Genomic DNA, 13,787 nt, shown 5'->3' on the forward strand with positions numbered 1-13,787 from the left:
CAGAACTGTCACCAGCCAGAACCCATGTTCAAAATATTAACACATTCATCACCAATGATGTCTTCGAGAGATGTATCATTTGAACTGTGTGTATCCTTGTCTCACAAGCACAGTACTTTCCCAAATCTTAACCCTGATTAGGAACACACACACACACACACACACACTCAGAGAGAGAGAGAGAGAGAGAGAGAGAAGATGAAAGATGAATTCTTGGTATAACTATTACAGAATCACATTTATGGTAGGAAATTTCAATCATTTATCAACTTTTAGAAAATTTAATGGAGCTTGCAGCACACCTTTATAACTAAGATATATGAAAATGAAAACAAGATGGATAAATGTTACCAAACTGCAGCAGGGATAATGTGACTTTCAGTAGGTTTTTATAGAAATGCCATTCACATAAATGACTCCTCGCAACAGAGAAAGGGAAAATAACGTCTTTCACCCATCAACTTACGTTATAAAGGAGCAAGTTCAAAGTACTGACAAATGTCCCATTGTTCTCTCTCACAGAAATAGCAGCTGAGGACCTAAAACCGATTTCCAAGAGGGAAAACACGAATGAGATTTTAAATTAAAAGTTTTATTTATACCGAGATGTTAGATTTTAGACAATAAACTCTTGAGTTAACTTGACATACTTTTAACTAGGTTTGCAATAGGTATAGTGTTTAAATCACCAATGTGGCAAGTTATGAAAAAAGCAAGGGAAATCAAATGAAGACAGACTGTCATTTATAATCCCTTTTATTGATAAAATCATCTTTTTATTTGCCATTTCATATATAAGGATTTTTCGCAGGAAAACTAATTTCTTAAGAACTCAAATTTGAGGCAAATGGAATTTCATCAATTTTACAAGTTCTATGAAGTCAGACATTTTGCTCACCTTGGTTCATACTAGAACAAACAGTATATGGTAAATAATTGAGGTTTAATAAGCATTGATTAATTAAGTGAAGAGATTCCTTAGACATGCCAGGTGAGGATGGAATGAAGAATGGTTCTTCCTACATCTTTATCCTTGGGGCCTTTCCACACTTAAGCTCTGCCTTTGACTGAGGTAGATACCATCAATGTGCTATGAAAAACATCTCTACTTTTAACCTTAAGAAAATAAAAGTATGCTCATGTACTAAGCTTAAACAATAACTAGGACCTTATAATACAAAACGTCAAAATGGAAAAACTTTTATTCAGTTATTCCATTTTGTCAAAAATGGTTGACCAATTTAGGTGATTATTGTGGACATGATGCATTTCATGTGTGTATTTTTGATAATGATAAACAAGGACAAGGATATATTCCATAGCTTCAGTCTTTGTCTAGAATTCCTTGGTCCTGTGTCATGCTGTTCTTCTCCCTTCTCCAAATACTCATAGGAATTCAGAGTCTGGAGCTAGAGAACCCAACAGGGAAGGTGACTGTTGGGTCAAGCAGGACCCAGCAGTACAGTGATCAGGTGCCTTATGCATTGGAGACACTACAACACTTCAGAACCTCATAAGCACCTATAGCTTTTGTGCAAAAGAGTTAAGAACAATGCTAAATAGATAGATCATAAATATATAGATAGATCATTGATGATAGATAGATAGATAGATAGATAGATAGATAGATAGATAGATAGATATGATATGATATATGATATGATATATGATGATACATAGATGATAGATATAGAATGATTGGTTGGGTGGTTGGTTCGTTGGTTGATAAATAGAATATAGATTATAGATAGATAGATAGATAGATAGATAGATAGATAGATAGATAGATAAATAGATAGATAAAGTCAGGCAGAGGATAGATAGATGATAGAGAGATAATATAGATTATTTGATAGAAAGAAGATAGACAATGGTAAATAGGTATAGATATATTGACTGATGGAAGACAGAGAGATAGGTAACAGATGATAGATAGATAGATAGATAGATAGATAGATAGATAGATAGATAGATAGATAGATAGATAGAAGATAGATAGATGATAGATAGATAATAGATGGATCAATGATAGATAGATGATAGATAGATAGATAGATAGATGATAGATAGATAGATAGATAGAAGATAGATAGATAGATAGATAGATAGATAGATAGATAGATAGATAGATAGATAGATAGATGGATCAATGATAGATAATAGATGGATCAATGATAGATAGATAGATAGATAGATAGATAGATAGATAGATAGATAGATAGATAGAAAGATAATAGATAGATGATAAATTGATGATAGAAATGATAAATAGTTGAGTCAATGTTGTGCTCCACTACATTATTTTAGTCTGACTACAAGTCCATCAAAAATAAGAAATAAGCAGAAAGGCAATATGAGGAATAAAAAGAATAAACATTAACTCACGAAGCAAGTTGGGTGTTATTAACCAGGTATTCCAATGGATAACTACAACTAAATTTGTAAAGAAGCCCAGGAAGATAGCTGATAACTGTTGGCGGGTCTGGAGTATCAATATATCCGGAAATATTTCCTATCTGTACTGCGGTAGCATTTCCAGAAGCACCAACACCAGGAACTGTGGACACCTATTAGAACAGCAGATCAAGTTCAATGATTAAGTGTTTGTATATGCAAATATATACATTTTTATGCAAATAACACATTATGACAAACCATTTCTCATTTTTTGTTTAGTTGTAACCTCCTATAGGTTTGAAATTATACATATCTTATAAAATGTATAAGTGACAATATGTCTTTTAAACTCAATGGAACTTTAGGTATGCCAAAGACACTTTACTCCTATTTATTTCAGAAGAAAGGAAAAATAATATATACAGAAGTTGAAAATCTTTAAAAAGCCTCATTGATAAATTCCAATGTGTTTGGTAACGTAAAAGATTTGTTTTTACTCTGTTTGGTACATTAGTTTTGTAGCTCCAGACTATTTCATTGTTACTATTGTTGTTGTTGCTGTTGCTATGGTTGTTGCTGTTGCTAGGGCTGTTGCTGTTGCTAGGGCTGTTGCTGTTGCTAGGGCTGTTGCTGCTGTTATCATGTGCATGTGGCATGAAGGCTTTGACACACATGTGGGGTTCAGGGGACAACGTTGTGTAGCTGGATCTTTCCTTCAACCTTTCTGTGGTTCTTTCACTAAAATGCAGATCTCCAGTCTCCATCTGCTGAAGCATCTCACCAGCCGATTTAGACTTCCACACTGGATACAATACTCCTGCACCAGAGCTCACCTTGTTCTGGCCTTTGAGTTTGCTTCAGCCAGTTCTCTACTTTTCATCTCATCAGTACCTGTTACCCGTTTATAACACTGCACCTTCCCCAGAAAGCCTCCAACTTACTCACATGTGTTAATTCTCTGTAGCACATGGTTGCCATCCTCAGAATGCCAGGTGGACCGGACCCACTTAGGTCTTACATTTGTGTCTTCAATACAGCACCATGTCATGCGTCTTACACATAATTTTGAACAAATAAGCACAAGTGCTAAATTTACTACGGATTAGACTTTCCAGTGGTTTTCTTTGGAGGATCATGGAATTCCCATTCTCAGACAAATTTCAAGGAGACCATGAACTCCCAGGAATTCTTGGGAATGTTACACTTACGTTTTCCTATACTCTAAGCTTTCCTTGTATTCATAAATCCTACTAAAATTGAAGCCCAATCATCATAGAAATTATGTTTATGATTTTCATGAAACTTAGGAGGGACACAGTTGCTCTCTCACCATGCCAAATATCACACAGCATTCCATGAATTCTCTGAGGAGATATTTATGAGATAAGTAATATTAGATATTCAATGATAGAATAAAGTCTATGCAGGAGCCTAACGGTATATGGGTAGGGCTAAGGCAAATATCTAGCTTGTGTATGAGGCAAAAATAAGTAGGAAGAGAACATTTATTTTAAAACTAACCCAGTGAGACAGTAAACTCTTTACTTTTTCTCATGTAAGAATGTCCTCCAAGGAGGCTCCAAAGCTAGTGACATCCAAAGTAAAATACAAAAATTAAGAAAGTCTTCCCTTCCTTCAACACTTTTTAAGTCCACCAGATTTGCCCTGCTTCCCCAGAGCTGGGAACTGAGGACCAAACTCAGGGCCTTTTGCTTGCCAAGCAATCGCTCTACCATTGAGCTAAATCCCCAACCCCAATTCACCAGCTTTCTAAATGTGAAAAGCACACATGTGCAGAATAGTATTTCCCCTGTCTTTCCTTCATAGTTATAGTCTATCAAATAAGGCAACAGTGGCTTCAATCTATGAAAGTGAGGCTTTGAAATATGATGGGAGAAATGGAGATTCTGCCGGTCTCTACCTGAGCTCTCACCACTAGAAAACAAAACATACAATAATCAGCTAACCACCTTCTCCCTTAAGCCTGCTTCATAACCTCTGTGAACACAACTCAGAGAGATGAATAAACGTTTTTAATAAAAAGAGTAAACAATACACAGTCTGCAGGCTTAGAAATGGTCATGGGCACAATATTCTAACTGCCCTTTGGGATAAGATAAAGGAGATTCAAATAAATCTCTTTCCTTTCTTCTGGCCTCCACCAAATCTTATTAACCATGCCCAGAGAATAATCAAGCCTTTCTTTTTCATCCCTAGAAATAATTTTTTTAAAGACTGAAAGCCAATTTTTTCTTCATTTAATGCATTAAGCAATTGTGTGTATTATACCACTTTCATTAAGATTTATTGATAAGATGATATTTGAGCAAGCTCAATAAAACATAGTACTAGGTAAAATGTAACATAATTAATGCTTCCACCAGATATTTTTAATTTCAATTAATTTTATTCACTTGAGTGTCAATTTTTTCTATACTCCTATTTTTGGTGAGTGAACTCATAAAATGGTGAATGATATTAATTATGAATTTTCAGTCAGAGTAAAAATGTTCAAAGCACTGCTTTGGTTGTCAAAATAACTGGAAAGGGACACTTTCAGAATACTATGGTTAAAACTGGATAGAATAAGCACTTTTTTAAATGCAATGGACAGTCCTACACCATGAAGAACTTCCCACAAGATACAGCTTTCTTTTACAGAATAGTGATGGCTACCAGTCAAGGGTAAACATGAAAAACGAGTTCAGGTTTCCCATTCTATCTTCAATCTTTCTTACTGAATGCGGTGATAAGATCTAGATCACAGCAAAGGAACAAAAACATTCTTATGATCTGAGGTACCCATAGAAGCATGAAGAATATGGCTCGTTGTTAGAGATGTCCATCAATGTCAATCTAACAGAACACTGCTTAGAGGACCATAGCAGAGCACATGCATCTCTCCAGCCCAGCTCCTATCAACAGAACCATTATCAGAAGACAGAATTGTATATTTGGGAGTTCAACCTTTAAACAGGCAAAGGAAAATGATTTGTTTGGCTTTATTGGAATTTTGTTTCCTGAAGATAGATTGGGCTCCTGATTATTTCATGAAACGGGAGCTTGTTTATTTATGACCTCAGGTATAGCACAGGATTTCATAGAAATCTTACCACTAAATTGTTTCCACAACCCTCCAAGGTGCTGAGATTAATGATGAAAATGACCACTGCTGGAAAGGTGTTGTTATTGATGAAGCCCCTGCAGTGGGAATCCCCATGTCTTCCATTCAGTGCCAGATCTGTTTCTGAATATCCCGAGAAAAGGACCGTGCAAAAATTAATCTTCATCGTAATGGCCTGCACTCCACAGTAGACACTGATGTCTCTTTCCGCTGAAGCAAAAAAAAAAAAAAAAAAAAAAAAAAAAAAAAAAAAAAAAAAAAAAAAAAAAAAAACACATAAAAGCTGAAGTAAGTCATAAAAGCACAGTAGAGAGCAGGTGAATGACTTAAGTGTTTGCTCCTTTATTTATCATCTCCTTTGTGTAACTCATTTCTAGTCATTATCCAGTGTGCATGTTATTAAGGGTAGTAGTCATTGATTTAGTATGGAACAGGGTTTTTTTTGACACATTTTGTGTCACCTCTGTTTCCTTGAGCCTGCTGTTCGAGGGATACGCATGCCAGCTTTCCCCTGCTGAATGACAGAAGAACTGAGTGCTGAAATCAGGTTACTGAGAAAATTTAGAACCAGAATAGCTGAATTATTCAGATTTCCTGTCTAGAGTGAAGTGGTACAAACCATGTGTTTTCACAAGAGAAAGGGAGAAGTTAAAACCTTGCCCTCCACCAAATTATTCAGCACGTTTGGTGTCTCATCCTATCCAGGACATGGAAACAAAAGCCACCTGGAATAACCTCATTTTACTTAATGTACAGTAAATAATATTAGAAAAAGGAAACAAAATACAGTGTGCTGATACTGTGTACAAAATGCATAACTTGCTTTAAGAGAAAGGTGCCAGTGATATTGCATGCATTAGTTGGGCATAGAGAGGCAAAATATAATTTGCATGGTTCTTCGTGCCTCTGTGATTTATCAGGAAACATTCTAGACATGAGAATATGCATAAACTTTCACACACACACATGTACATGCCCACGTGCATACATACACACACACATACACACACACACACACACAAAGAGAGAGAGAGTTTTCATATCTCTAGCAGTTTTTCTACAAATAATAAAGAAAGTGCATAGAAAAAGGAGAGTTCAACGGATAAGCAATTCCTAGCAGCAGATTTTACTTTTGCTGGGTTGTGTCCCATCCCAGGAAACAATATAGCAAAGTTCCAACCTCTCATGCTCCAGACTTTATTAGAAAATGGGATTGCTACAAATTTAATTAGTTGAGTGACGATGAGGTCACTGGGTAAAGTGAGCTCCAGCTGAAGATGGGCAGATGCAGTTAGAGGATGGAGGAAGAACATGAGCTGATGGCAGAGAGTGGAATGATGAAGAGTGGAATGATGGGTCTGGAAGCCATGGTGCACACAGACTGTCTGAACACCATCATCAAGCTACAGAGAAACATGAAAGATTGCTTTGCAGACTCTTGAAAGGAACGCACTCTGATGTTGAGTCTCTGGCCTTCAGAACTGCGGGACAATTACCAATAGCTTTAATTTACCTTGTGGGGCAGTGTGTGTCCATTGTTTTCAATCATTTTCTGGGTCCTTTGCTATATTCGCACTAGGGTATGAGTACCATGCATTCACCACTTTTAATATTGGACTCTTAGTAAGATGAAGAGTCAAACCAGGCATCAAATTTACAAAATGGGGAGACAGACAAAGCTGACTGTACCACTTGGATAAATTACATTGATCATTTAAAAAGAAAACAAAACTAAACCAAATAAAATAGTTTTGAGATGTGATAAAGAATGTTCATCTAAGAATTATGCAATCTCATTCAAGATATTCAGCAAAGAATTTGCTTAAGTAACACAATCTTAACAATGTCAGTAGTAGATATTTTTGGAAATATGATTCTCTATACTTTTTTTTACTAGTAAAATAAACTATGTTTTGCAAAAGTAAATAAGTCAATATGGAAGTTTGCATATTTGATAATAATTTCAAATTCATTTCAATTATGTGGAATAACCAAAAAACTTTTTGTGGGCAAAAGAAAGGGCTAGGTGTATGACAAAATCCTAATAATCCATTCATGGATGGAAAACTAAAATTAATGAAGATATGCTTTGCCACCATAGAAGATAATAAATACACTTAAACTAGAGAATAGGGCTAAAACAACATTAACCATTTAAATGCAACCATAATTTTTAAATGTTCCTCTTCCTTAGAATAAAATATTTCATTTTTTGAATATTTATCAAGTATTTATTGAGTATCTATAAGCTACTTTGCCCCTCTTCATTTGGTGCACTATTAATTCAACTATATCAACTTTTTGTTTGTTTGTCTGTCTTTCTTTCTTTCTTTCTTTCTTTCTTTCTTTCTTTCTTTCTTTCTTCCTCTCTCTCTTTTCTTGGTTTTGTTGTTGTTGTTGTTGTTGTTGTTATTGTTGTTGTTTTTCAAGACTTCTTATTTACAACGTAAAATGTTAGTTCTTTCATTTAGGCCCAGGTTCATACAGCAAGTAGATCTGCAAGATTCTCTGTCTTCTTTTACCCGCCTCACTCTGCATTCTCCTCTTGTACCATGCCTGCTCACCACATTCATTAAACAAAATGGTGTCCATTTGTTTTAAAGGATTAGACTGATTGATAGATGCCACAATGTGTTTACCTCCTGGGACAGAAGGTTTCTGTCACAAGAGCATAAAGAATGTTTGAAGGAGTTATAACGAGTGATCTAACAGGGAGTTGTACAAATGTATCCCAGGTCAAAAATGTCAAGATTTCAAAGAGCATCCTTAAGACTGGCCCATCTCATCAGATACGCTTTAATACTCAACAAGGGGTACTGCCTCTTCTCATACCCACACTTTACCTGAGTAGCCATGACTCACCTTTCAGACCTCAAATATATTTCTTTTCTCAAAGATTTCCCTGATCACAAATACGAAATATGCCACTTTAGCTTTTGCTGTCATACAGCATTAAATATTTGTTCAATAAACTGTATGTCCCAGAAGGTACCAAACCTATTATATTCACTAAGGCACTCCAGAGAGTATTTAATTAATTGTATGACACACTGGAGCAATAGACTGCGTTGAGCATTTTAAAAGCAGTAGTCCAGTTTATATCAATTTATTCAGGAAAGCAGGCACAGTAATATGATTCACAGAAATATTGGACAGGGTGGGTGAGGGGTGACAAAGAAAGACAAAGTAACCTATATGAGCTCACTAAGAATAGCTTCCTGGAGAAGATAGCATTGAGCTTAGTAGTCATGTAAAATAAAAGAATGAAACATGTATAAAGCCAGAGAGATTGTGTGAGTAAAGAAATAAATTCTGAGTGTTTGGAATGTGGGCAGTTCCATTTTCATCATGATTATAAAATAGAAAGCAAAACAAATATCAGGAAATGAGGCCATATGGCAAGCACAATTAAGATCTGGGCAACATTTACATATAAAATGGTCCATCTCTTTACTACAACAAAATGTCTACCTAAAAGGTAAGTCAAATATTTAACTATTCATGAGTTCTGAGTTTGATTTATGCTCAATGTACAGGTATGGTTACGTTATTTTATATATTATTTTTTTTGTATTAAGATTTTATTTTATTTAACTGGTCTTGTTTGTTAACATGCAATTATTTATTCTCTTAGAATTGTTCTTATTACTTTTTTTCTTTTTTTTAATTTTAATTAGGTATTTTCTTCATTTACATTTCCAATGCTACCCCAAAAGTCCCCCATACCCTCCCCTCCCACTCCCCTACCCCCACTCCCATTTCTTGGCCGTGGCGTTCCCCTGTACTGGGACATATAAAGTTTGCAAGACCAATGGGCCTCTCTTTCCACTGATGGCTGACTAGGCCATCTTCTGACACATATGCAGCTAGAGACACTAAAAAGAACTGCACATTGATATACATGTCCAAAGAGGCAGGTTTCCTTTCCTTGACTTAAGCCAGCCAGAGACTTCAACTTCAGCACCTCTGTTTGAGAGGATTAATTGCTGCTTAGAATCCACCTTAGCAGATGGAAATGGTTTCTGTGCCCAGAAGTAACAACTTAAGCTTGTTTCCATTTTCTGCTTTACTGCCAAAGTCTTGTAACCCTGCAGTGGAGCTGAATTCTCTACAAGCTGATCCCACTTGAAGATATGGTGACAAATTAAAGGACTTTTACAGAGGAAAAAAAGGAGATCTGTTGAAATCCATTCTCTCTCTGTTTTCTAAAGACTTTTTCACTGTCCCTCAGAGAAACACATTTTTTTTCTTTTTTCTTTTCTTTTTTTTTTTTTTTTAATTTATTCTAGTTGTAGATACTAAAGACATCTATTCAGCTCAACTCTACCTTTGGGAAGCTTTGAGACAGGGGAAAAAGATACTTTAAGTTGCCAAAGGATAGTTGCTATCAAAGGAAAGATATCCCCAGCTAGTAAATAATATTTGTTTTCAATAACTAAACTTGGAAGCTTTGACTGCCAGTGACTGGCATGATACTTGAGTATTAACCCAATGATTGTGAGTTAATGACAAGCGCAAAACAGGGACTGTCCCTAGGAGATGACTTCTAATCTGTTTAAATAAGCTGAGTGCATTTCAGCCACAGACCTGCTTACATAGTCTGTGTACAACAGGCCAATGTTTTTCATTGAGATCTCTGACAAGCTAAACTTCTCATTAAAATATTGAAATATATTAATAAATAACACTGGTTAAAAAAATGTTGCATATACTTTTCACCTATCATTGTGGCCAAGCCTTAGCCTGAAACAGACTTGTTGAAGTCCTGAAAAGTGTAAATGTATAAATGTAAAAGTATGAATATATATATGTGTGTGTGTGTGTGTATATATATATATATATATATATATATATATATATATATATCTGTGTGTGTGTGTGTACATATACATGTATCCTGATTGGGAGTTCATAGAGTATACTTACCATATGAATAAATTTAATAACTTTAAAGACATGATGGAGCTCAGTCTATATACATAAATAAAGATATAATACAACCTCTTTCCCATGAGTAAAATACCATTCCCTGAAACAATACCATTCCCTGAAAATGTAATTGCACTTTTGTCTCCAGACCCCACTTCCTAGCCACATGTTTGTAGGACATCATTTATATATTGAATTAGTAGAGCTGCCTGTGTTCTTTCTCTCAACAATTCCATAGTCATTTTGTGTTAATCCAGCAGCATACAATCACAATCGAAGCCGTAAATTCTTAGCCTGTGACAGCCTGACTCCTTCTCAGCTCACTTTAATCATTTTTTAGCTTGGAGAACTACACCACCTTTTAGTGCCATTCAGAAAGCTTAATGTTCTCAAACTATATTATTCAATTATAAGAACATGGATCAGTGGAATTAATCACACCATCTATATGCTTGTATCTTCTGATACTATGATAACAATATCTTGAAATATGACTGCAAGTATGTACTGATTACCGCAGAGCAGTGGTTCAAATAAACATCTCAAGAGACGTTCTAGAAGTGAGTCTTTACTATGTTTTCAGTTGTAGAATACCCTAGAGTTGATCCTAAAAATCAGCACCATCTCTTTTGTTCTAGACCAGAGGCTATTGAACTTTATTGTGTCCAAACTGAATGCTACCTTGTGTCAATAAAAGGTTCAAAAGTACATCTGTCTTGTACTTATTAGGGATCAGGGTGATGGTGCTCCAATATTTGAAGAAGCTTGTGGATTGTGGTTGAATAAAGAAGAAAATGGGGGAGGGGGAAAGAGTCACTTACAACATGGCCTGGTGACATGGAAGCACTCTGAACATCATTGTCCACTGGTCTTTGTCCAGTTGACGTGTTTGGAAAGAGACTGTCTGGGGTATAGAAGAAATTGATTAGGTGAGGGAATAAAGAGCTGTGGGTGTCAATGACAATTGGGCTTTTTTTTTAAAGTGGGGGTGATAGCTTCATTGATGAGTGAATTATTCTGGGAGGTAACAGATTAAGGGGAAGTTAAAGAGGATAGAACTAGTTCTTGGGAGGCTAGGGTCTGTATGGGATACTCAAGACAAAACAGAAAATAGGTAGTCAAAAAGAAGAGTACAGTTATTATCAGATGGGAAAGAACAAAAGTGCTAACTGGACTATAAACTGCTTTCTTTATTAACAGTAAGCTATACTGTTACTCAGAAGAACATTCAAGTCAAAAAGAGAAATAATCTAACAACAGACAAAGCAGCATCAATGTTGTCCTTTGGTATACTACCTAGTTTCTCTGATTCTTATGTGCCCTGTTCCATAATGTTTTAAGGATGGGTTTATAAAATCACTTTTATATTATATGTGAGTGGATATTTTCTTTTTCCATTATATTATAAACTTATCAAAGGTTCTAGTTTTTCTCAGCATGCCTAGAAATACTAGCAACTATTTACTTATATATTTGCTGTATTTCTTTCACAAATAACCCTCATTTAGTTAGTAAAAAAGAAGGGTACAGTTATTATCAGAGAAAATGCTTTCTTTATTAACAGTGGGCTATACTGTTACTCAGGAGAACATTCAAGTCAAAAAGAGAAATAATCTAACAACAGTTTCCAACTATTTCATATAGGTTCTACGTTTCACAAAAAAAATATATGGCATCCGTTAGATCCACCTTGACTGCCTGTATCACATTTCTGTCTTTGCCAACTACTTGAGAATATCTCTGTCTTCAGAGTTTACAGTGAACATCACTTACCTTATTAGTAGCTATTATCTGACATCAAACTGAACAAGTTAAACAGTATGAAAATTAGGGGGCTTTGATATTTGTGTATGTATTATTTATTTATTTATTTAAGTTAGTCTTGATAACTTGTTAACTTTCCCTCCTTCTAATAGTTTTAATATCATTTTCTCTTCCCATTTACGTATTTGCTGAAGCCTGTCATCACTAATAGCAGCAAGTGTCACACAGCCAAGTTGTGGAATGAGATGGCTCTCTCATGATGGCGTCCATACATAAAGCCAGCAAGACCATCATGAGCTCTCTAAGTGTCACCTCTTGCACTTTATGGAAAAAAAGTGAATTATCAAGGAAACTCATTAAAATGCAGGCACTGCTTCACGTGGGTGTAAGAGATGCCTGCACCTCTCACATCTCTCTCAGGCTCCCGGAGATGCTCATGTGGAGTCTCTCAGTCAATTCAGTTGCTAAGATACGGCTAATTATTTTCACTGGGCAGAAGCTCTTAGGATGATTTCATCTGGGAAAACTAAGGATGCCCACCGAACATGTATTGGTAGGATGCACAAGTGTACAAGAGGGAAGGTCCAAATATAAAAGCAGTAAGAGGAAGTGTGTGTATCTGTGTGTGTCTGTGTGTGTGTCTGTGAGTATCTACACAGATACTACACGTGTGTGTGCACATGCGTACATAATTTTTTCTTAGTCCAATGATATATCTCGTTTTGCATCTGAATGAAATCTAACAGCAGTAACAACCCACGTGACAGAACTTAAAAAAGGGCCAGTCTCCCTTTCTCATCTTTATACCAAATATACAAAGTATAGCAAAATATCCTGCCTTAAAACACAGTTGTGCCTAGTGGAGTGGTGTTTCCAAAAGTGATGCTTTTAGCAAAGACAGTACATTGTGGTCGAGGGATTGAGGAGAAGTATCAAGGAAACTCATTAAAACTCCCTGCCCACAGGGAACTCTGGAAGGGTTAGAGATGTGCCACAAGTGGATAGTCAACTGCAAGCAAATAGGGGTGCTATATACTTCAGATGCAAGGATCATGTGAACACAATCACATATATATTCACAGGCTGATATGCATGTGCTAAAAAAATTACTGCTGCAAAGTTGACAGCATAAATGAAAGCCAGTTGACTGAAGAAGAAGGAATGCTTTCAGCACAAAGAAGAGCTCATTAACATCTTATAGAAAATCTCACCTGGAAATTACTGACCTGGACTGCAATAAATATTACAATACTAACTTGTGCCATCATCATAGGTTTTAACAATAATTTATATAGTGTTTCTGTTTCTTCTATTCTAAAATAAAAGTGGTAGGTTTTCATACTATCCCTAGCTTACAAATCCCAGCTCCTTGTCATTACCTAGAGAACAGATGTGTGTGTGTCTTAGTTAGGGTTTTACTGCTGTGAACAGACACCATGACCAAGGCAAGTCTTATAAAAAACAACATTTAATTGGGGCTGGCTTACAGGTTCAGAGGTTCTGTCCATTATCATCAAGGTGGGAGCATGGCAGTATCCAGGCAGGCATGGCACAGGAGGAGCTGAGAGTTCTA

The 13,787-nt window shown here is 35.9% G+C and overlaps 1 protein-coding gene across 2 annotated transcripts in view; it reads right to left on the reverse strand.

Moving 5' to 3' along the window:
• The window catches only part of Zpld1 (zona pellucida like domain containing 1), a 70,298-nt gene that overhangs the window by 19,450 nt on the left and 37,061 nt on the right, over positions 1–13,787 (reverse strand). For both annotated transcript variants that reach the window (XM_021185354.1, XM_021185355.1), the window contains 3 exons: positions 5,511–5,731; positions 2,386–2,567; positions 467–539 (listed from right to left, as the gene is read on the reverse strand). In XM_021185354.1, the coding sequence (XP_021041013.1) occupies positions 467–539; positions 2,386–2,567; positions 5,511–5,731 (476 nt within the window). The remainder of the gene's footprint in view (positions 1–466; positions 540–2,385; positions 2,568–5,510; positions 5,732–13,787) is intronic.

This window comes from Mus caroli, chromosome 16, assembly GCF_900094665.2.
Source record: "Mus caroli chromosome 16, CAROLI_EIJ_v1.1, whole genome shotgun sequence".
Taxonomy (NCBI): domain Eukaryota; kingdom Metazoa; phylum Chordata; class Mammalia; order Rodentia; family Muridae; genus Mus; species Mus caroli.